Source organism: Natator depressus, chromosome 20 (genome assembly GCF_965152275.1).
Source record: "Natator depressus isolate rNatDep1 chromosome 20, rNatDep2.hap1, whole genome shotgun sequence".
Taxonomy (NCBI): domain Eukaryota; kingdom Metazoa; phylum Chordata; order Testudines; family Cheloniidae; genus Natator; species Natator depressus.
The window spans coordinates 4,069,989-4,093,240 of NC_134253.1; the positions used below are offsets into that span (position 1 = coordinate 4,069,989).

At 56.5% G+C, this 23,252-nt stretch overlaps 2 protein-coding genes across 3 annotated transcripts; one reads left to right on the forward strand and one right to left on the reverse strand.

The window, feature by feature from the left end:
* Positions 1-210: 210 nt before the first annotated feature.
* Positions 211-7,966, forward strand: TSFM (Ts translation elongation factor, mitochondrial). Of its 2 annotated transcripts, XR_012635858.1 has the most exons (7): positions 211-320; positions 824-976; positions 3,758-3,886; positions 4,323-4,445; positions 5,285-5,369; positions 6,344-6,911; positions 7,944-7,966. XR_012635858.1 is itself a non-coding variant. In XM_074935279.1 (6 exons), the coding sequence occupies exons 1-6, from the start codon at positions 258-260 to the stop codon at positions 6,760-6,762; spliced, it is 972 nt and encodes a 323-aa protein (XP_074791380.1). In that variant the 5' UTR covers positions 211-257; the 3' UTR covers positions 6,763-6,930. The 2 variants fall into 2 exon arrangements, 1 of the variants encoding a protein (XP_074791380.1); XM_074935279.1 differs by lacking the exon at positions 7,944-7,966 and having other exon boundaries at positions 6,344-6,930.
* AVIL (advillin) lies at positions 7,806-23,052 on the reverse strand. The gene is made up of 20 exons (XM_074935263.1): positions 22,851-23,052; positions 20,867-20,962; positions 19,651-19,725; positions 18,780-18,976; positions 18,143-18,251; positions 17,644-17,754; positions 16,996-17,201; positions 16,448-16,526; positions 15,809-15,907; positions 15,444-15,597; positions 15,066-15,166; positions 13,986-14,123; positions 13,717-13,875; positions 12,859-13,038; positions 12,594-12,739; positions 12,376-12,520; positions 11,553-11,741; positions 10,066-10,134; positions 9,147-9,275; positions 7,806-8,548 (listed from the first exon to the last, which is right to left on the reverse strand). The coding sequence occupies exons 2-20, from the start codon at positions 20,930-20,932 to the stop codon at positions 8,435-8,437; spliced, it is 2,466 nt and encodes an 821-aa protein (XP_074791364.1). The 5' UTR covers positions 20,933-20,962; positions 22,851-23,052; the 3' UTR covers positions 7,806-8,434.
* Between the last annotated feature and the right edge of the window lie 200 nt (positions 23,053-23,252).

Below are 23,252 nucleotides of genomic sequence, written 5' to 3' on the forward strand. Positions count from 1 at the left end.
GGTCTGTTGTCCCGCCCTGCCTGCTCCAGCAGCCAATGAAACGGCTCGTTCCTTCCCCCGCCTCCCTGCCATTGGCTCCCGTCGTCACCCTCCGCGACGGCCAATCGGCTCCGCGAGGCTTCGCGGCGCCGACGCGATCGGTGGGGCGGCGGAGGCCCCTCTTGCGCACGCGCCCTTGGGCTGGCGGCTCGCGCCGGCGCCTATAGGCTGCGCGGCGTGTGACGTATAACGTGCGCGCCGTGGCGGCCGGCCCCGAGATGCAGCGGGCGGCGCTGGCCGGAGTTTGCGGCCCCCTGCGCGGGGGGGCCCGACCGCGGCCGGTGAGGGGGGAGGGGCCGGGGCCTTGCCCTTCCCCCGCCCCCAGGAGCTGGTCCCAGCCCCTCGGCTCCCCTGTGCGCCCCTCCCCCTCTAGCCTATCCTGGCTCGGGGCGGGGCGGGGCGGGGCGGGGCGGGGCAGGACGCCTGGGTTCCCGACTCGGGGTGGGGGTCTCCCCCCTCCCCCCGCGAGTGGGAGGCGCCGGGAGAGCCCTGGGATGAGGCGTCCCGGGGCTGTCACTGCAGCCACGTGCTGCCCCAGCCCCAGGGCCCTGGCGGGCCCCTCCTCAGCCTGGGCATCAACGAGCAGCAGGGTGGGTGGGAGGTAGTGAGGCGCATGTAGCCTTGGGGAGCAAATGAGAGGAAGGGCTTACAGGGTAGGGGGCTGACCTCGGTCAGCGCTGAGATAGACAGCGGGGCTGGGCTTTGATCGCATGCCTGAGGCTGTTCCTTACCCCCTTGCTTTAGCATGCAGGTGACTTCAACTTTATCTCCTCCCTGCTGGCAGGTCGTTTCCCGGCGGCTGGTTTGTCTCTTTCACTCTGGTCTCCGTGCATTTGCAGCGGATAAGGAGCTGCTGGTGAAGCTCAGGAAGAAAACCGGTTATTCCTTCGTGAATTGTAAGACCGCCTTAGAGAAGTTCAGCGGCGACTCCAAACAGGTGAGAGCTGCTTGAACTTCACCCTGACGTTGCACTGAATTTCAGTGGGATTTGGGTACCTAACTCCCTTAGCTTCTTTCAAAATCTCAATCTGAATGAGATGAGACTGGAATTTCTACTTTGGAGAGGGAGGGCAACTCACTGCATGCAGGTGTATAAAAACAAAGGAAGGATATATTTAAAACTGAGTGGCTTCTCTTACTTACCTCAGTCCATAGTAAAGGAGATGGTGCATAGATACCAAGGTAATAGGTTTAATTGCGTTTCTGTTGTAATCATTATGTAGGACTCTCCAACGGAAATTGATCATCAAGGTCTTGATTTTTAGAAAGGTTTGGATAATGTTGTGATCTCTATAGGTGTACAAGCTGACACAGAAAGATGCATGGGAAATTTAGTTTCCTGCTCTCAAGGCATAAGTAGATCAGGGGCAGAAGATCAGAAAGAAGACATTGTGCATTATCTTGTATGTATTAGGGATGTTTGGAAATCCACCCAAAACATATTGCCAAACTCATCGATGTCATCCTCGCCCCCAAGAACATCACATTTAACAACACTGTCCAAACCAGGGGAACAGCCATGGGTACTGGTGTGGCTTCCCACTTTACCAACCTCTTCATGGACCACCTCAAGGAGGAATTTCTGGAAAAATGCACCACAAAACGAACAATATACCTGAGGTACTTGGATTATATTTTCATCCTCTGGGCAAAGATCTAAATTCCCTTAATTTCCACCACAACTTCAGCACCCACCACTCATCCATCAAACTCTCTCTAGAACACACCCACACCAACATCAACTTCCTGGACACCACAGTCAGCTTCAACAGTGGGATCCTACTAACAATTCTATACGAGAAGCCACTGATCACCGTGCAAAGCAACCACCCCAGACACACCAAAAGAATCTGTTATCTACGGCCAGACACTCAGTTACCACACAATTTGCTCCAAAGAGAAAGTCTGGGATACGCACCTAAACACACTTAAATTTGCCTTCGCTAAACAAGAACACTTCATCAGCAAAGTAGATCATATTATGGAAAGGGCCACCCACATACCCTGGAAGAACCTGCATCAATACAAGAAAAAGAAATGCACTGACTTCACCCCCCCTAGTTACCTGCTATCCCACGCTGGAACTGCTACAGGTTATCATCAAACAAGTACAACCCATACTTGATGGGGACCATGTCCTGAAAGAAATGTTTCCTGAACCCCCTCTTCTGGCCTTCAAACAACCCTCCAGCCTTGGCAAACTCTTCATCAGAAGCAAGCTCCCCACAGACCAGGACACACCAACTCAAAGTAGCACCAGACCCTGCCAGAACAACAGGTGCAAAATCTGCAGACACATCTCCACTGCTACAATGATCAACACTCCCCAACATACCTTTCAAGATTCATGGGTCCTACATATGCCTGTTGTAACATTTGCTGTACCCCATCCAGTGCATCAAATACCCCCCTAACAATTAGATGGGTGAAACCAATTACTCAGCTCTCGACTGAACTCGCCCAGAAAAATGGTATAAGACAAAAGCACCATATCACCTGTGGGTGAACACTTTTTACAAAGTATCAGGGGGTAGCTGTGTTAGTCTACATCCACAAAAACAACAAGGAGTCTGGTGGCACCTTAAAGACTAACAGATTTATTTGGGCATAAGCTTTCGGGGGTAAAAAACCACTTCTTCAGATGCATCTGAAGAAGTGAAAAGAAAAGGAGTACTTGTGGCACCTTAGAGACTAACCAATTTATTTGAGCATAAGCTTTCGTGAGCTACAGCTCACTTCATCGGATGCGTACTGTGGAAAGTGTAGATCATCTTTTTATACACACAATGTATAAATTATGCTTTGTGTATATAAAAAGATCTTTCCACCGTACGCATCCGATGAAGTGAGCTGTAGCTCACGAAAGCTTATGCTCAAATAAATTGGTTAGTCCCTAAGGTGCCACAAGTACTGCTTTTCTTTTTGCGAATACAGACTAACATGGCTGTTACTCTGAAATCTGAAGAAGTGGTTTTTTACCCACGAAAACTTATGCCCAAATAAATCTGTTAGTCTTTAAAGTGCCACTGGACAACTTGTAACAAGTGATTACTCCATATCTGATCTTTCGGTACTGTCCCCAAGGGAAACCTGCCCAACACCTTCACAAGGCAAGCCTGGGAACTTAAATTCATAACTCTGCTAGCCACCAAAAGCCATGGACTTACCAGGGATGCTGGTATAATGGCTCATAGCAACAATTTGTAACACACCTCACTGCTGCTCCCCTTAATTGCCCACTTCAAACCCTTTATACATAAGAATCTATCCCCCAGTTGCCCACTTCATTTCAAGAGACCACCTCCAACATGCGTTACTCCTCTTGCTTAACAATCTGTCCCAACTTGTATTTAGCTCAGACGCTCTGCTTTCTTCCCCAGACCTGAGGAACTCTGTGTAGCGCAAAAGCTTGTACCTTCCATCGACAAAAGTTGGTCCAATAAAAGATATTACTTTGTCTCTCTCATATCCTGGGTCCAACATATCTATAATGGCACTGCAAATAATCATCCCAAATGTGACAGCACCACACAGCTGGTCAGTGTCATGTTGGCTTGGGTTTCTTGCATTTTGTGGAACCATTAGGACATGGTCTGACCATTACGGTCTCTCCTATGAGGTGATTTTTCCACTTTCAGTATTACAAAGCTTAGGTCTAGGAGAGAGTTTAGTCTCTGAACTGACTTTTGTTGGGTTCATCTTGGTTTTGTCTTCAAAGGCTGAAGCCTGGCTGCATGAGCAGGCCCAAAAGGAGGGATGGAGCAAAGCTTCCAAACTACAGGGCAGGAAGACAAAAGAAGGCCTTATCGGGCTGCTGCAGGAGGGGAACGTGGCAGTTATGGTGGAGGTAAGCTCCTCCACTAGTGTGTGGGGGACCCTTTCCTTGGGCTCATGGGATGGAGTGAGTCGCTTCCCCTATCCCTTGAGCTGGCCTGTGTGCATAAGTTCAAATCTTGCAGCTGGGAGTTTAACTTGGTTAAAATATTAAATAGACAAATTTGTCTAGTCAAATCATGATTAATAGAGAATGTCTGGCATGAATGATACTAAAGGGATTCCTTTAAACTGCAGAAACAGGAACAAACCCTCAGTCTGTCCTAAATAGAATAGTAATAGCCACAGGGAGTTCCTGTTCTGAAAAGCTGGAGGGCTTATTTCTGTCGCTGACTGCTGGTTGCTGACTTCCCGGATAGCAGCTCTGACTGCTGTAAAGGCCACCCCTTAAGTGGAATGGCAGCTGTCAGACAATGACTTCAGAATAATCAGTTTTGTTTCTCTACCAGGTGAATTGTGAGACAGACTTTGTGGCCAGAAATGCCAAATTTCAACAGTTAGTTCAACAAGCAGCAACTGGGACAATGTTCCACTATCAAGGCGCTAAAGACCAGTTAACCACATACACCAAGGTGAGAGAGATCTATCGAAAGTACTTATATCCTCCCCCGTTACCTGACCACCTCTCACTCTTGAATAATATATTTTCCTCCCAACACCTCCATGAGGTAGGGAAGTGCTATTGAGCCACAAAGATACGTTGGCCTTGTCTGCATGCCTTTGCCAATATAGCAATGCTGGCCGAGCCCCCTGGTGGAGACACACTGTAGGCCGACTGAAACACGCTTCTAGCAGCGCAGTTGGGTCTGCACCTGAGACTTTGATGTTACTGTTATGTTGTCTCAGGGATGTGACTTTTTTTACACTCCTAACCAACATAGCTGTATCAGCAAAACTTTGAGTGTAGGCTTAGAGTGAATCTACACGAGAAAATTAGATCGACCCAGCTACTTCGCTCAGGAGTGTAAAAAAAAAAAAGCCACTCCCCTGACCGACATAGTTAAGATGACCTAAGTTCCATGTAGCCAGCGCTAGGTTGACGGAATAGTTCTTCTGTCGACCTTGGGAAGGTGGATTTACTACGTTAAATGCATCTCACTGAAGTGGAATTCTCGCGGATGCTGGCCTGACTAAGACGTCCTTCCCAATCATGAGTATTTGGCCAAGCCACTTTGCTGGGATAAGCAGCTATCCTGTCTCAAAATCCTTGTTGGAATTAGTGCTGAAGTGTTGGAGGAATTTGTTCTGAGTAATCTCCAATGTACAGAAGTCGATTGAGTAGGAGGTCGTCTGGCGGTGCTGTGTGAGGATACACCACATCAGGCATCTGTTGGAGTAGCTAGGTGGGGGCTACCCCTCTCCTAGAGTCAGGGGGCTTGCAGCGTAATCTGTTGTCTCTCGTCTCTTTCAGCATTTCATGAAGGCAGCTGAGCTTTCTCAACTGCGGACCGGGCCTGCTGGATGTTTGCTCAGTGACCAGCTGGCTCTCGCTATAGGTGAGCGCTCTAGTATAAGAGGCTGGTTAGAAGATAGAAATCAGGGAGGCGATTGTTTGTGTGGCTTCCATCATCCTTGTGTGGGATCGGCTGAGAAACCCCTTCCGCTGAGAGGATTCCACCTTTTATCCTGTGTTCAGAGGGGCTGGCTGGCATGAATCTTGTCTGTTTCCAGCCTCACGGAAACTGCTTGTGCCAGTGTTTCTGACAGCACTGAGGATGCAGTGAGGCTCAACTGGGAACCTTTACGTTCTGTGAACTGTCCTATAACCGCTCACAGGCACTCAGAACTAGTACTGCTGCGAAGTAGTTCAGAGGGAGTTTTCTGAGGTGGGGCATCCCTGTGGAATTACAGTACATTGCAGTAACTCAGTGGTTCCCAAACTCGTTCTGCTGTTTGCGCGGGGAAAGCCCCTGGCGGGCCGGGCCGGTTTTTTACCTGCCGCGTCCGCAGGTTCGGCCGATCGCGGCTCCCAGTGGCCTCGGTTTGCTGCTCCAGGCCAAGGGGAGCTGCTGGAAGCGCTGCAGGCCAAGGGATGTACTGACCACCTCTTCCAGCCGCTCCCATGGGCCTGGAGCAGGGAGCCGCGATCGGCCGAACCTGCGGACATGGCAGGTAAACAAACCGGCCTGGCCCACCAGGGGCTTTCCCCGCCCAAACGGCAGAACAAGTTTGGGAACCACTGCAATAGCCTAACATTTCCAATAAGCAGTAAGCTAGCCAAGCTCTCTTTCTTACAGGAAGGGGTTTTCTGTTTTTAAATACACGGGAGGGGGACAGGCCTAGTACCTATATTGAGACAACTCTCCAGCCTTACGCTCCTTGAGCAGGAAAACTACCAAGGAAACTGACATCTTAAGGGTGTGGGGGAGAGGGCAGAAAGCTGCAGCAAATAGCACTGCCCCAGAACACTCAGCCTGATCTGTACCTTTAAAAGTGAAATAAAACCTGTTCTTGTTCTGGGTTTTTAAAGGCAAACTAGGGGAGAACATGGCTATCAAGAGGGCTGCGTGGGTGGCAGTGCCAGCAACCTACTACATTGGCTCTTACGTCCATGGGGCACTGCCAGCGGATAATCCCTCCCTCCCTAACATGGTGCTTGGGAAGTACGGTGCCTTAGTGATCTGCCAAGCATCTGAGCAGAGCCAGAAGTCAAACCTTGCGGATCTAGGCCGGAGGCTGGGTCAGCATGTAGTGGGAATGGCCCCTCTATCGGTGGGATCTCTGGAGGATGAACCTGGCGGAGACACGGAAACCAAAATGCTCGCCCAACCTTTCTTGCTGGACCCCAGCATTACCCTGGGCCAGTATGTGCAGCCCCAAGGCGTGTCTGTGCTGGACTTTGTGCGGTTTGAGTGTGGAGAGGACACAGAGATACCAGAAGCAGAGTAGACACAGCAACGTCTCGCACAAGAAAACTCTTCGTAATCTCACCTCTGCAGCCTTGGGCCGGGCATTTACATATTGGATCAGTAAGGAAATAATTATGAGACGGGATCAATAATGAATTAATCTCACATGTGCTGGACATTTTAATACAGGTAACTTTTTTTGCAAAGCATTAAAGGACCTTGGTAACTGTCCTGTACTAAGCATCTGCAGGCATTTTATATAAAATGGGCTGGCCTGTTTGTTTCTAGGGAAGTCAGCAGGGAGTGTTGTATCTCGGCTGATGGTTCAGGCTAGATGTGCTGGAGTATATATTTAAATAATCTTAACCCTTTTGGGCCAGGATAGAGACCCTTTGAGGTTTAACCATTTAGACCAATATCCATCTGCTGATCCCAGACTCTCCTACTCTTAAGCTATTCCCACAAAACCAGATTAGCCCCTTCACTCACATCCCCTCCCCTGGATAATAACAGTAAAGGGCTGCAGCTTCTCTTTCCCCAAGGGCGGGTGTTGCCTCATGTTGCTTAGACCCTCCCGAAGAACAGTTCCTTCCCCTGGGCCCACACTGTCCCACCAGGAACTGAGTGATGTCTCAAGGGGCACAAGCTGTTTCTTCAGCAGGGGCAGTTGACCAGGGCCATGTACGCTGCTCACTAGGAACAAGGCCCCAGCGCTTGGCTAGCCACCTGGAGAAGCTTCCACCCCCAAACACCAGTGAGTTATTTGGCCTGTATGCAGGACTGCCACCTTCCTCTGTGATAAAAGGGCCACAATCTTTGCATATAGGAAATTTTCAGCCTGTAATAGATCTCTGGCCAGGTGTGTCCAAGGGGGAGTCTGATCTGTTACTGGCTGCAGCTGTGACATCACAGCCTTGGGGAGCTTGTAACTTGGTTACAGTACACAGGTGACTCAGTTAAATGCCTGGCTGCTGAGGTCTAGCAGCAGGCTGGGATTGGTGGGTCTTGATTCTGTTTGACTCAACATGGGCAGAGGCAAAGCTGAAGAAATGGGGGTTAAAGAACTTCTTGGCAGGTCCTAGGAGAAATCCGCCTGGGCACTAGGGAATGAAGTGCCAGCCGGTGGGCATGGCTCACCCACACATTTGACCACCCAGCTTGCTTGGTAGTAAGCATCAAAGCACAACATCTAGTTATATGATACATCTTTATTTTTTGAAGAAGTCCCAGGCGGAGAAGAGGCTACAGGCAGAAGACTGGCTAGAACTGGACTTTCTGCTGGTTGCAAACTAGCATCGCCTGCACGAAGCGTTCCTCGGGAGAGGAGACGCCAGCAGGTACAGTTGTCCTGCCAACAGCACTAAAGGTTTGAGATCATGGCTGAAGCTGGGAAGCTGTAGCGAGTGGTACGTAGTGTTTTGTGTTCCAGCTTCCTGCGCTTGGCCAGATGGGTGAAGCGGAAATGCAGTCCGCATGCCTGGTTGTGCAGCGGTTCCCCGACAGCCACAAAGGCAATGACGATAAATGTGTATAAAAAGCTAAAATATCAGCTAATCAAGTACACTTGCAAGAGTAAAAAAAAAAAAACACACACCCCATCCCTTACTGCTTCGGGCCCAGGTGTGGTATAGCCCCAGTAAGCCAGAGCCCACCCCTAGGACATGGGGCTCCGGCTGCTCTCCACCTGTTGACTGGGTGCTCCGTTCTCTTCATTAGAAGAGCCCTTTTTCTTTCTTCAAGTTGATCTGCTTCCAGCTGGGAAGAGCAGCAAATTCCTCCCTCCTGATTCCAAACACTGCCACAAAGTCACTTTCGGAGAGGTAATTCTGGCAGAGAAAACGCCGGGCAGATTAGCGGGGGGGAAGAGAGGCGGGGGGGGGGGCGGGCAGCAGTGTGTGCAGTGGCCTTGGGAAGGTCATTTTGGAACCTAAGGGGGCACAACGAGGTAGGAAGGGAGGCCAGGCTGCTTTTCTGTAGAGCCGAAGGGGCGCTGGGCTGGGACTCTGCCTCCAACAGCGGAAAGCTGAGTGGCTCTGTGGCGATGCCAGGGCTGCCCACAAAAGCTCCCCCTGGTTACAGTACGCAGGGAAGCCGGGGCTGCACGCTGGACACTTACTAAGAGGAGACGGAAATTCATTGACTCAATGGAAGCCCAACAAGCTGTGGAACAGCCCAGTGCCGGGAGGTAGCAAGAGCCAGTGCAGGGGGTCGAACAGGAGAACTTCCCCCCCAGGCCTCTCTAATAAACCCTCAGCTCCTCCTCCAGCGTGCTGTCGGAGGGAGGAAAGCTTTTCAAAAACCTTCCGCATTAGTGAGCCAGGGCTGGATTCCCAAAGGGGTTTAGGTGCTTGTTGAAATCAGTGGGAGTTGGGGGGCTAAATCCCTGCAGGATCTGAGCCCAAGCACCTGGTCCCCAAAGCTCACCTCTTTCTTGGCAGGGTCTACATCTCCTGGCAGTTCCTCCTGGTTGGTTAGCACTTCTAGAGGGTAGAACTGAGCCACGCCACCGCTCTGGGCCCCAGAGCTGGGGGAGAGAGCTGTCCCGTTCAGATCCTACGCAGTGCGGGTGGAAGGAGAAACACCCCAGAGCACGTCAAGTTGTTTAGCGCAGGAGAGACATGCCCCTCTCTGCTGAGCCTTTGCTCCTAAGTCAGTTAGAGGGCTGCATGAAGGAGCCCCGGGTACTGTTCATAAAAGGTCCAGCTGTTATTGCTGGGATCCCTTGCATTGCATTCAGCCTCCCTGCAGGTTCCCTTCCAGTTTCATGTAGCTACAAGATCCCACATCACCTGTGCCCAGAAATGGGCTAGTTTTGCTATGCACTGTTAAACAGCTGTTGTGTTCTACCCCAGGGGTGGCTGCATTTCTCTGGCAGGGGAAAGCATGCCTACATGTGCCATTTGCAGTGTGCTTTGGGCTCTCTCTAGGTGGAAGGTGCTAGGTAAACTTAGTAGATTGTTGCTTCAACGCTCCATCTGAACACAGCAGTTTGTCTAGGCGCTTAGGTGACTGATTTGTAGAAGCTGTGAGGAGATTAACGGGCATGGCAGATGCTCAGCGTTTTAGCCGGGCAGGAGGCCTAGCTATAAGTTGTAAGTATGGGCCCAGTGGGGCAATGAGAGCCCAGATAGGGGAGTAGCAGTGTGCAGATTCTCAAGTGTTTGCCTCCCCCGAGGGCTAGACACCCCCTAACCTGGCAGGAGCTGACATGTCCCACCCCACGCTCTGCAGCAGGGGGAAACGTGTGGTCAATTTGCTTTCTGGAAGTCATCCCTGTCTTTGGTCACCTGAGCCAAATCCCACCCAGTTCCGGCCACCTCCCTACACCACAAATACAACTCACAGCTGTGATCCTGACAATGGCACAAGCATCTCCCAGCTCCTTCTTCAGCTGCTCGTAAGTCTTCCCTTCCTGGAAGGACACAAAGCTGATAACCCCACAGCTCGCCCCTTAGCCACAGTTATAACAACAGGGTGGGTGGAGTCTTGCCCTGTTCACGGGGAGGTGCCCCAAGTGGGTGCTGGACTGCCCAGCTCTTACCATACCAGAGCCTGGAACACCTGCAGTCAGCGTGAGGATGCAACTAGAGGAGGAGAGAGGGGCTTCAGTGAATCCCTTGTCATCGAGACTCCAAAGCCAGAAGGGACCATTGTGATAGAGTCTGACTTGTGACAGGCCAGAGAACTGCCCCAAAATAATTCCTAGAGCTGATCATTCAAAAAAACGTCCAAGCTTGATTTAAAAACTGTCAGTGAAGGAGACTCCACCATGACCCTGGGGAAATGGTTCCAGTGGTTAATTACTCTCAGCATTAAAAGCTTACGCTTTATTTCTTGTCTGAACATGTCTAGCTTCAGCTTCCAGCCAGTGGATCAAGTTCTGCCTTTCTCTGCTAGAGGGAAGAGCCTATTGTTAAATATTCGTTCCCCATGTCGGTACTTACAGATGGTACTAAACAGATTGAGCTCTTTGAGTCTATCACTATAAGGCAGGTTTCTAATCCTTTAGTCATTCGCGTGGCTCTTCTCTGCCCCGTCTCCAATTTATCAACATCCTTCTTGAATTGTGGGCACCAGAACAGGACACGGGATTCCAGCTGTTGGTCGCACCGGTGCCCAATATGGAGGCAAAATAACCTCTCTCCTCCAACTCGAGATTCACCTGGTTATACAACCCAGGATCGCTTTAGATCTTTTGGCCACAGCACCACACTGGGAGCTTGTGTTCAGCTGATTGTCCATCATGCTCCCCAGGAGAGAGCACCCCACGCCATAGGGATGGCCTACTTCCTTTGTTGCTAGATATTTACATTTATCTGTATTAAAACGCTTGATGTTTGCTCGCACTCAGTTGACTAAGCGCTCCAGGCCGCTGGAAATCAGTGACCTGTCTTCTTCTCTGGCCCAGCCTTACTCCTTGGGCTGCCTCAACTTTCTCCTCCCGTCTTTACATTTTCCATTGGTCCCATGCAAGTGAGAGGAGAGATGAAACTGAGGACTTGAGGGTGGAAATCAGCCCAAAGGCAGCTAGGGCCCCAGAAAGGCAGTGGATACTGGGCAGCTGACTCCCCTGTGTGCCTTCAACAATCTCCCCCATTTGCGCCTTATCTGCAATCAAGATTTACCAGAAAAGCCCTCACTGGTCCCTGCTAGTCTAAGGATCAGTTGCATTTCCCCATCTGCTCGAGGCCAGGCCCTGAGAGGCAGATGCCTCTGGACTGTGCGCTCTAATCCAGAGCGGCAGATGAGCATGATAAACCCTGCCCCGTCTCCCGGCTGGATTCTCCCACCCGCCTGCTGTGCCCAGGCTTCCACCTTGTTTATACTCACGCTCCATTTGTGTGGGTCCCAGGCTACGAACCACCCAGTGAAGTTGGGTGGCTCAAAGCCCTGCTTGACCACCAAGATGGGCGTGTCAGTGTCCCTCCCGCTGGGGTGGGTGCAGAGATATTCCTGAGCAGTGGCCAGCGCTGCTTCTTTCTCCATCGTGTTGGCATCCTTCCCAAGCCACAAGAAGACCTGCAAGGGGAAATGCAAATTGGCCAGGCACGGGAATGGGCCTGGAGCTGGAGCTTAAGGCCAGAAGGGACGGTTGTAATAACCTGGTCGACCTGCATAACAGAGGCCAAAGAACTTCAGCCGGGATTTGTGCATCAAGCCCAGAGCCTGGGATTGAGTTAGAGCTCATGGATTTCCTAGATCCAGGCCAGCAGAGGGACAGAAAGCACTCACCCCAGCACTCAAGAATGGGTGAATTGGGTGCTCATGAAACTGATCAGCTGGGGTAGCACAAACAGATGCTGTGTGTATGCGGCCCCTCGAGCCTGACCCACATCCCCTCGAGCCTGACCGATGGCCCCCTGCTAGTCCAGTTCTGGGTCCCCCCCGCATATGCCCCTCAATCCTGACCCACAGCCCCCCTGCTAGTCCAGCTCCAAGTTCCCCAGACAGCCAGTTCTACCAGGACCCCCTGACCTGTAGCCACCCCTCCGCTATCCTCCTTCTGGGCAACTCTCACATGGGACCGCTGGTGTGTCTTAAATTAAAAAGCCCCCTGGAATACCCAAATCCCAGGGATTTTGCTGGCTGATGGTAGATCCTGTTTGGGGCTGGGCAAGTGGGGAATCCAGTGGCTTTTGCTCTCCCGGCGCACCTGGTCCCATGTGTCGAGCAGCATCACGTCGCTTTCGCTCAGGTCATCCTGGCCGAAGTCGGTCACTTCCGTCGCCACGAAGCGTCCCGTCTTGTTGGAGCATTCGAAGAGCCGGGGCGGGTGATCTGGGACTTCTTGCTGGAGCCTGCAACACACAGCTCCTTCAGCAGCCCTCCCTGGCTGAGGCCGTCAGCGCAGCCCGCTCTGTGCCCTGGTACCTTTTGTCGCTGGCATAAGCGGCTTTGCCTCCCAGCACGTCCCAGAACGCTGCTGGCTCCTGCCCTTCGGCCACGGTTTCCTGTGTGCCCTCACAGATGGTTGCAGCCAGCTGCTTCGCCATTTCCCGCTCGTCCCCGCTGGAGCCCTGGCGGGCAAGGAGGCAAGCTGGCATTCGCTGTCCGTGGTGCACAGCGACGGGGGAGGAACGCTCAGGGGGGGTTCACTTCCCGCTGGCTGCCCAGCCGGTGCCAGGCTGCCCCTTACCTTGCCGTACCACAGGTAGTGCTCGGCCTGGGTCTGGAGCAGGAAGACGTCGTTGGAGTTGAGTGACGAGGCAAACGCCGGGATTTCCACGGCTTTGGTGTTGGACTGGGCGGTTCCGTGGATCTGGAAGAGCCTTACGGGCGGTTCCGGTTCGTTGTTGCTTTTCCTGGATGTCCCACCCTAGGGTGGGGGGCGGGGAATTGAGCCCTGGTGCCTGAGACGGAGCCCCAGTGGGGCCCCAGGAGAGAGAGCGGGGCCTAGGGCTTCCAGCTGGGTTAGGACCAGCACGGGTAGGGTCCGTGTTAGGGAAGAAGAGAGCTAATGGGGGAACCTCATGCTGCAGAAGGTTTGGAGGGAGGACACAACAGCTGGGAATGGTGCTGGCTGAACCGGCGGCAGGAAGGAGGGATGGGAAACTCATCAGTGAAACGATCCAGCCCCAGCTCCTGCACAGGAGAGTTATTGCTCCAGGGCCACTCTGCTTCTACCTCACTCCAGCAACAAGGGCGGGGATGGGGGTGGGGGTAGAGTCTATGCCCTGTAATTGAGGCAGTGTGGAACAGACACCTGGGTCCCGTTCCCAGTTCTGCCACTGATCTACTGCGTGACCATGGGCAAGTCCCTTCCCCCCTGCCGTGCCTCCGTTTCCCCTCCCGCCCCTTGTCCGTTTTAGATAGTGCTTTTCAGGGTAAGGGCTGCCTCCAGCTCTGTGTTCGTGCAGCTCCTGGCGCAAAGGGGCCCTGATCTTGGCCGCGGCCACGAATTGAAACCGCAACTGCCCCAGTGACTGGAAAATCCAGCCCAGCATCTCCTGCCCCCGGCCTCCACTTCCCCCTGCTCCCGCTGGCAACGCCGTACCTCAAAGATGACCAGCTTCCCTTTGAAGATGGCCAGGAAGTGGCGCGGCTCCTTGCCCATGCTCACGCGCACCTGCACCGGCTCCCCGTTGAACTGCCGGTCCACTTCCACCGCCTGGTATGCAGAGGCAGCCAGCTCGTCCTGCGTGGCGTGGCGACCCTGGGCACGCACAGAGGAACCAGCTCGGAACGGCAGCCCGGAGGAGTCTCCGCGCCTGCGGCCGAGGCAATGCCCCGTGAAGCGGAGACGGGGCGCAGGGTTCTGCCTACCTGCCAGATGTACAGGATGTAGCGGGGCCGGTGGTTCACACCGTAGGTGTAAAGCACCAGGTAGCAGTCTCCGCCGAAGAAGCAGCCGTGCCACTGGTATTCCACCGGCTCCAGCTCCAGATTCTCGATCCTCCAGACCTAGAATGAGCGCAGCCGTGCCGGGAGCGATATTAGCGCGAGTCATAGCGCTGGGCCGTTCAGGCAGCTGATCGGTCCATGCTGACCCCGTGACGAGGGCAGTCTTTGTAACAGGGCCGTTAAGAGCTGGTTTCCCCCCCTAGACTCAAACTGTTGCCCCATAGCATCGGGAGCTTTGTCAGGGAGCATCAGTCCAGTGGGAGGCCACCCCACGCCCCATTCCCTGCAGAAAACTTGGAAAGGGAAGGGGGCTGTGGGAAATCGGCCAGATGCAGGACCCCCTTTGGCGCAGGAGCATGCACAAGGGGGGAGCAAGCAGGGGCATTGGGCCCCCCCCCCATCAGTGGGGGTACAGAACTCCTCCGGGGTCAGGGCATGGAAAGCAAGCTCTTCCAGCCCAGCCAGGGCGGGACGTGACAGCTCCTGGGGCTGCAGCAGGGAGAACCAGATCCTCCGGCGCAGGGGAGAGCTAGGTCCACCGGCCCCAGCGCCACGGTGGGGAGAGCCAGCTCCTCCGGCCGCAGGGGGGCACACACAGTGCCCCTCCAAAAGTGGCCAAATTTTTATTCCTGTGCACGCCCCTGCATTGGGGTCATTCAGAAGATCTTTGATCAGCACCAGGGGCCCGAACAGGGCTGGACAGCTCAGCCCAGAGACGCCGCGAGCCACTCAGGCATCTTCTGTGTGCAGCCAGTCCCGACGGCTAAGGATTCCCAAGCTGCTCGCAGGTGCTGAACTCGCCTGCAGCTTGCCAGCTTGGGCATTGCAACAGCCGTGAGGGCACCAGGCTGCCCCCCAGCGAGCGGAGGGGCCCGGATCCCCCTGTCCCAGCAGGGCAGGGGGGGTTCCGCCAGAGACACCTGCACTGCCAGGGAAAGGGCAGAGGGGTCACCCAACAGAGCATTCGGCTTTAGTGCCCCGAGGCCGACTCACGGCTCCTACCTCCACCTTCCCTTCCCCGTTATCCACCATCCGCTCCTGGGCGGCCAGCTCAGGCCGGGCGTGCAGCAGCGTGGCATCAAACTTCTCCTGGCTGACTTTGGCTGCCAAAAAGAAGAGCATCGGGGTTTGGTCAACAGCCTAGGTGAAGAGAGGGGGGCAGCAGATGCGGGCATCAGGGCTGCAGCGGTCAATGTGTATCCCATACCCTACAGCATCTACCCCATACGCTGTATCCCTGCACCCTGGGGAAGGCCTCGGCATGGGGGGCAGGGGGCTAGCTTAGGAAACAAGCAGACCAGCTGTGTGCCCCACGTCTCCCTGCACACAGATCGGCGGCTGCACCCTGCGAGCTCCAGGAGAGAGGAGGCTCTTCCTTACCCGTTTTGCCAGCGCTGTAGGCTTTGCCCAGCCCCACCGTCTGGTCCCGGACGGTCCATGTCTGGAACAGCTGCTTGAACATGGCAGATTCGGCACCATCGTTCACCGTCTCCACGTTGGTGCCGCAGGGGTAGCCCTTCATGTTGATGAACTCCTGCCAAGTCAGGGGCGGAAACGGCAAGGAGCCTGGTCAGTGGTGCGACCCGGATGCCCCGCAAGAGGCCCCCACCCTCTGGCAGCATGGAGTCAGGAATCCAGCTTTCAATCCAGGCCCCCAACTCGGCCCTGGTCCAGATCGGCTCCTCCCCCTTCCTGCACGTGCATCACTGTTAGTGAGACCCCCTTGCTCCCCACCTCTGTCCTACCAGAGCTTTGTCCATGGCCGTTTGCCTCTCTGCCTTGGTAGCCCCCTTCCCCTTCCAGACGTAGATCTTGGTCCCGGCGTGATCCAGGATGTAGCAGTCCTGGGGAGGAAAAGGTCAAACCACTTCCTGGGGCTGCTGATTGGCCCCATGCCACGCTCCCCTGCCTTGCCCTGTAAAATGCTTAAAATGGGGCAAAAGGGATCCAATCAGGGTGCCATAGGAAAGGGGGGGGGATTTTGCAATGCACCACGTGCCGGTTCGGGAGCTTCCCGGACCACCCCCCAGTGCTCAGTCCTGCCCCGGATTGAAGGAGTCGTGGGAGTTGCCAGACTGGATCAGCCTCGACGTCCGGCCAGCCCCGTCTCCTGTCCCTGACAGTGACCAGCGCCAGAGGAAGGCACAAGGAGCCAGCGGGATAATCCGTCCCCTCCGGTCTCAGAGTTAGAGCCATCCTGCAAAGAGGGCTCTAGATGGCTGGCTCTGGCGCCCTGGGGGAGCCAGGCAGAGCCAGGCCGGCGGAGGTGGAGCTCTGGGGGAAGTGCCGCGGCGGGAGCAAAGCCCCAGGGCGCGGAGGTGGATATTAAATGGCACCTGGTGAAAGCCCTGATGATGCACCAGCAGCTCCCATCTTTCACTCACGTCATGGCTCAACAGCTCCTGCACCAGCGGCCTCGCGGCCTCTTCCAGCACCTGCATTTTCCCTCCGGAGTCTGAGACGCTAGAGAAAGGAGAGGGGTGGATTTATTCCCAGGGGCACTGGGGATGTGGGGGGGTTCAGGGCCCAGGAGGGGAGCAGACACCAGGGCAAGCCGATGGGAATGTTCCCTGGTCTCTGGGACAGTTTCCACCTGCTCCCCTTTCTACTGGTCTCTCGGGCACGGGGCCATCAGGGCCCATCCCAGTGATGCTGCAGCAAATCTAGGAGCCACCAGGCACAAGGAGACCGGCTTGGTTTGGGAATTGGCCAGCCGTGCTGGGAGCAGGGGTGCCGTCCCTGGAGGAAGATCCCCGAGGAACAAAACCCAGCCGGCTCCGTTGCACTTGGATCAGTCTAAGCCTGCATGGGAGATGCAGATTAGCGAGGGATGGGGAGTGAGGCCCGGCAAACGCCAGTGAGATGCGGAAGCCTTTGTGTGATGTGCCCCCCCCCCGCCACTACTCGCTGCTTTGCACTGCACCCCGCTTACCGATAGAGCAGGACAGTGGCCTTCTGCTGCTGGTCCACCACCTCGTCCGGGGTGCTGGGTTTGATCTTCCGTGGCCTGTCCCCGAGCACGCTCTGCAGCACCGTTGTCAGCTCCAGGCTGGCTCCCTCCTGGTCGCCGTCCACCACCCCGATCTCCGCCCGCCCTCCACGCTCCCGGTCGCGGATGTCTTTGGCCAGGAGCATGGCCTGGACGAGACCCCCAAAGAAAAAGATCGTCGGCTCCCTGCAGGGCGCTGGGCAAAGGCACCAGGCACCCTCCCACCCCACCCGAGAGCCTATGCTGTCTGAAAAGGCAGGATGGACAGATACGGAGGGGACAGGTGAAGGGCATATCACAGGCTGATGACAAACACAGCCCAGCACCCCGCACGCTCACCTGGTCTGGAGAGAGGAACCAGCGCTCGCCAAATGCCCTTCCTGGGTATCGTACAGAGCACGCCCACCTCTAGCGCGCTGGTTCCAAGCCAGCCCAGTAGGGCCAGGGCGTGGGGTCCTGGGCCTTTCCCTTCTAGGGCGCTGGTTCCGGTCCAGATCCAGGGGGGCGGAATGCTCCAAACGTCTCTTCCCTACAGCGGCGGGAGTAATGGGAATGGCAGGCAGGGCGGGGCAGGTCCGGCGGGGTTCCTACCTTCAGCCGCTCCCTGGTGTTGCTCTCGGGGCCGTTCCACTGAATAATGACCTTCCCCAGGTCCAGCAGGAACACGTCCCCCAGGTTAAAACTGTCCCAGCTCAGCTCCACCTGCGGCCGGGGGAACGGAGAAGAGGCCGTGAGGAGGCTGGCACAGTAGTGGGGGCAGGAAGCCGTGCTGGTGCCAGGGGAAGTGGGCGGACCGAGCGGCAGTGGCCGTAGTGGCACTAGAGTGGGAAGGGCAGCCACGGGCAGGGGGGCAGCCGCCATGCTGGGGGAATGGGGAGGACGGAGGCAGGGACCGCGCCAGCACCAGGGTGGGAAGGCAGTTGGCGCACTGGGGGCATGGGGCGGGCAGAGCGTTGGCTGTGCCAGGAAGGCAGTGGCTGCGCTGGCCCCAGGGAACCGGGCTGGGGGCCCAGGGGAGAAGGGAGGCTGCCTTGCCATAGGGCAGGCGGGGGCCCAGGCCAGGGGCGGGAGTGCCCGAGCCCAGGCTCACCTCGGTGGCCGTGACGTTCCGTCTCCCCTTGACGTGCAGCAGGCGCCGGATGTTGTAGACGTTGGTCTCCACGTGCATCATCCCTGAGGCCACCCCGCCCTTCTTGTAGCTGGGGGAGAGGGGTGGGGGAAGGGTGAGCGCCCAGAGCAGGGAAGGGGGGCCTGGGCCAACCCGGCAGGGAGGAAGGGGAGACACGCACGGGGGCCGCCAGGACCCTCCTCACCCTGGCAAACACGGCCCCGTCACCCCCCAGCCCCAGAAGGTGCTGCGGGCATAGCTCCTTGCAATGCTTGCAGGCTGACGTCCCCACAGGGGGGCTGGGTGGGTGGGGACGGCCTGTAGGCCACACACCCCGGATGTCCCCACAGGGGGGGCTGGGGATAGCCTGTAGGCCACACGCCCCGGATGTCCCCACAGGGGGGCTGGGTGGGTGGGGACGGCCTGTAGGCCACACACCCCGGATGTCCCCACAGGGGGGGCTGGGGATAGCCTGTAGGCCACACGCCCTGGATGTCCCTGCGTGGGGGCTGGCTGGGGTGGGCAGCCGGAGCCCCATGGAGGGACAGGATCTCACTCCAAGCAGGAGGGTTTGTGGGTCAGGCCCACCGGGACCAGGACCCCTCAACCTCCTACTCACATGATGCCCTGCTTGAAGTAGCCTTTGAAGAGGTCCGACTCGTGGCACTGCACCTCCCGGTGCTGCACGGGGCCCCCGCCCAGGTAGTCGTCCAGCTGGGTGGTGTAGATGGCGGCGCAGCCCTGCTTGTCCCACGAGGAGCCCTTCCCGACCCAGCAATGGATGTCGTGGGCCAGGACGCTGCCCGAGCGCCGGGTCTGCAGCAGGGACAGAGCCCGAGGAGTGACCCAGCCTCTGCCCCGCTGATCCCGCATCGGGACTGCCGGGGGCTAGGTGCTCCCGGATCCCAGCCGGCAAATGCCGCCCCCCTCCACTGCATGGAGGAGGGAGGGAATTTCTTCCTGACACCCTGCCCCTCTACAACTGGGGACCAGTTTGTCAGTGCCTGCCCGGGAGCCAAAACAGAGAAGCCCTCCTTGCTGTATCCTCCCTCAGGCCGCTAATCTTAACTGGAACGATTGCCTCCAAATCATGTGGCAGGGAGTCCCACAGGCTAACAGGACATCGTGCAGAGCATTTCCTTTTGTCAGGCTTAAACCCACTGCTGTTGCTTTTGCCTTTCATCAGTGCTATCTCCCCCCCCCCCCCGCTGCTCTTCCAAGGCAGACGGGGGGCGGAGGGAGGAAATGGAAGAGATCAGCTTTGCAAAGCAGCCTCTCCGAGCTGCTTGTCTGTCCCACACCAGCCGGGATTAATGCAAAGCGAGGGGCCCTGTGGTGAGTACCGGATGCTTCACTCCCAGCACCACACGTCACCCTTTGGAGCCGATTCTACCACCAGCACCTGGAGCGAGTCCCAGCAGGTCGGTGGCTTGGGGGGTTAATGAGCCTGCCCCACCAGCAGGGGTTGCTGCAGCCCTGGGGGCACTCACCGAGAGGAGGACGTAGCAGTCGCCCTCATAGAAACTGCCATGGGATTTCGGAGGCACCTGCACCAGGTCCATTTTCTGGGGGGAGGCAGAAGTGCATTGAGACCAGCGCAGCCTCCCCCTTGTCCTGGCATCAGCCATGGGGCACACAACAGTCATCCCCCCGCAGAGCGTCCCTCACCTCCCCCCCATCCCCGGAGCAGCTCAGCCAAAATGGTGCATTGGGTGTGTTCTGGCCCAAGGGGAAAAGCACCGCGCCCAGCCAAACTCTCCCCAGCGGGCCGGCCAGAGCCCACGGGCTGCCCAGGTCCCCCAGACAGGCAGGGCTGGCAAAAGGAAGAACCAGGAGGGAGGGAGCCAGCTGGGCCTTTGGGGATCTGGACAGAAGCCTACAGAGTTGGGGGTGAGCTTTGGCCTGCTGATCAGCAACCATGCAGCCACCTCTGGGGGGTGGAATGACAGCTGGTTATGGAAGTCCTGCACATCCACCACTGGAATGCAGCCACCTCTGGGGAGGGGCGACAACTATTTATAGGGGTACCCCATATACGCCAGTGGATTCAGCCATCTCTGTGGTGGGAGAGTGGCAGCTGTTTATAGAAGTACTGGACATCCACCACTGGACTGTATCCTCCCCTGGGGAGGGGCGTGGCAGCTGTTTATGGGTCACCAGATGCAGCCACCCCTGGGGCGGCACGGGGCAGCTGTGCCAACAACCAGCAGTGCTGCACCATCATTTGGGACAGGAAGTGAAGAGGCCAGACTGGAGACTTTAGGGATGCACAGCATAAAGAGCTGTTTCAGAGGAGCAGCCGGGTTAGTCTGTATCCGCAAAAAGAACAGGAGGACTTGTGGCACCTTAGAGACTAACCAATTTATTTGAGCATCAGCTTTCGTGAGCTACAGCTCACTTCATCGGATGCATCACGAAAGCTGATGCGCAAATAAATTGGTTAGTCTCTAAGGTGCCGGTAGTCCTCCTTTTCTTTTAGCATAAAGAGCTAGAGTTGGAATTAGGCCAGGGCACCCCAGCCCAACCCCCATGAAAGGCCGTGGGAAAAGACGAGTGGCCCACTGGAAGTACTCGCCAGCCAACTGCCCATACCCCTTCTGCACCCTGGAGGTCTCCCAGCCAAGTCCTAGTTACCAGGCCAGACACTGCTTAGCTTGCAAGCTCCAAGGGGATCCCAGCCCAAGGTGGGAGACGCCCCCCACTTACCTCAACCCTCCAGACGATGACGCCGGGCATGTTGTTAACCGCCTTGAAAGCGCTGCTCAGAGCCATCGCGCCCTGCGCTGGGGACTCACCGGGGAGCTGCCAGGCAAGAGGAGACAGTCAGCCCTGAGGAGCAGCCCACCCCCGGCACTCCTGCCTGAGAACAGCCGCACACGTCCCAGCTGAGCGAGGCAGAGGTGTAAAAAGCTTCTGCAAAAGCTTTGCCCAGAAGCTGCATGCTTTGGGAGGGGAGGGAATTAAAGGGGTGAAGCGAGGGGATGTGGGGTAGGGGATCCCCCAAATCGCAGGAGCCGGAACCCAAGCAGCTCAGCAGGGGGCACTCTCTGGATGAGACACCCTCCCTCTGGCCCCCCGCCCCCACACACACACCCAGGGCCAGGAGAGGTGGAAGTTCGTCGTGGGTGGCACGTGCAGGGTGAATCAGCAGCAAACGCCCAGGGAGAAGCTCCCCCCTCCCGCCCCCACATGTCTCTCAGCACTGGGGATCTGCCCCGCCCCACATCTCAGGGGCTCACCCCTGCAGGTGTCCCGCCCCCCCCTCCAGCCAGTGATGCTAAAGGCTGGTGCCTGGGATTTGGGGCTTTCCCTTGGAGCCACAGCTCACCAGCTCCTCAGGATAATTCCCCCAAGCCACGCCAGCCAGGGTTTGGGAAGACTCCATGGCCCCTTTAAGGAGGAATTCTCCTTCCAGGCCTGGCCTGCCCCCCACAGCAGATGGAAGCTGTTAGGGCATGTGGGCCCCACCCAGCTGGTTCTTATGCCACCCCGAACAGAGTCAGGCCAACCTGCGCATTCACACTGCGCAGCAGCCTCATCCCCCGCGCCCTGCGCCAGCAGGGACGGCACCCAGCAGAGAGCAGGGTTTTCTAAGCTCTGGATCCATTCTCCATGCCCTAGATCCTGGGGCAGCCCCATTGTCCTGGCTGGGCTGGGCGCCTCTGGCTTCACCGGGGTCAGTGGCATCACCGCCGCAGCCAGGGCTCAGACCCAAGGGCACCCTGCAGATACTTACGAACACCGCAGGAATCTCTCCTGCCCACTGGGTGCTCCCTGCCTGCCCGGCCTGGGGTGGGTCCAGCTACTCAGCACACTGGCCTGGGCACAGCCGGGGTGCGGACCCTGCTCTAGCCACGCTGCCTGTTGCACTGCAGGGAGGGACACGCCCTGACTGCAGGCTCTGGAGGAGAATGGGTTAGAGGGGCCGGGCTCACGGCAGCCCAAACCGTAACCGCTCCCCCCCGTCTCCCCCAGTTTTCAGTCATTGAAGCCAGATGGCGTAACCTGACCCAGGGAGCCGGCCCAGCCACAGCCCTAGGAAAGAGTCGGCTGGGTGAGACACCATCAGCTGGGTTTGATTAGCCAGGAATGTGATGGTTTTGGGCCCGGCTGCGTTTGCAGACGCCGTTCACACTGGTTTGTTCCTCTCCGTTCACACAGGCACGGCCAGCCCTTTCCTACCATTGCACTTAGCCGCAGGGCAGGCGTCTGCTCATGCCGAGCCCCTCGGGGGGGAAACACCAGGGCCGGACTTCCCCTCCCTATGTGGCACTGACTAACCCAGTACTGAGAAACCTGACATGGCATTCCCCAATCCAATGCATCTTGGTTGGCATCAGTTCCTCCTGCCTGAGGAGTAAGTGATGGACGCTCTCGGTTCCTGCCTCAGCTGGGATCTCTTCCCACCACCCTGTTTAGATCTACCTTGATTCACTAATTTTCACTCCTCTTTCCCTCCCTGAGTTGCCACTGAAGGGCACTTGCCAGTTCTCTCATTAAACAGCCACGTGGTGGCATTATGCACCAGGAGCCCAACAGGAATGAGGGGGCTTCAAGTTTCATTCTCTGAGCCCCGCAGATCTGGGGCCATCTCCGCCAGCCCCTCTCCCTCACCCAGCCCAAGGCAGGACTGATCCCTAAGGCCGCTCATCTAGGTCTTTGGCCACCCCAAAGTCAGGCTGGAACTCACCTGAATTCGCTGCTGTCCTCTGCAAATGGCTGTTGAGGAGACCCCGGAACAGCTGCTGGCATGAGCCCCAGTCACCCGGCGTGCCTGGACCCAGGCGTTATATTTGCCTGAGTTTGCATCTCAGCCATCTTTGGGCAACCCTGACCAATGAGCACTGGCCTGGCCGCACGCTTGACATAGGCAAAGCAGAGGGAAAGCAGCTATTTGTTCCTGTTTGAAGCACTGAAGGGCGGGGGGAAGGGGGCCACAGGGACACTAAGGTCAGCACCGCCTGGCTCTCCTCCTTCCACGCCCTCTTCCCATTGATTTTTCTAAAGTGCTCAGGCTGATTAATAATTCAAAGAGGAAGGGGGAAATTAACCACATGCGAGCGATGTGCACAGAATCGAGGCAGAAGGAGAT

Coding starts and splice junctions, on each gene's coding strand:
- TSFM (XM_074935279.1), top strand. CDS start 258: ATGCAGCGGGCGGCGCTGGCCGGAGTTTGCGGCCCCCTGCGCGGGGGG. Junction 977..3,757: donor TCAGCGGCGACTCCAAACAG/GTGAGAGCTGCT, acceptor TTGTCTTCAAAG/GCTGAAGCCTGGCTGCATGA. Junction 3,887..4,322: donor ACGTGGCAGTTATGGTGGAG/GTAAGCTCCTCC, acceptor TTTCTCTACCAG/GTGAATTGTGAGACAGACTT.
- AVIL (XM_074935263.1), bottom strand. CDS start 20,932: ATGGCTCTGAGCAGCGCTTTCAAGGCGGTTAACAACATGCCCGGCGTC. Junction 17,755..18,142: donor GGAACGTCACGGCCACCGAG/GTGAGCCTGGGC, acceptor CCCCGGCCGCAG/GTGGAGCTGAGCTGGGACAG. Junction 8,549..9,146: donor TAGACCCTGCCAAGAAAGAG/GTGAGCTTTGGG, acceptor TTTCTCTGCCAG/AATTACCTCTCCGAAAGTGA.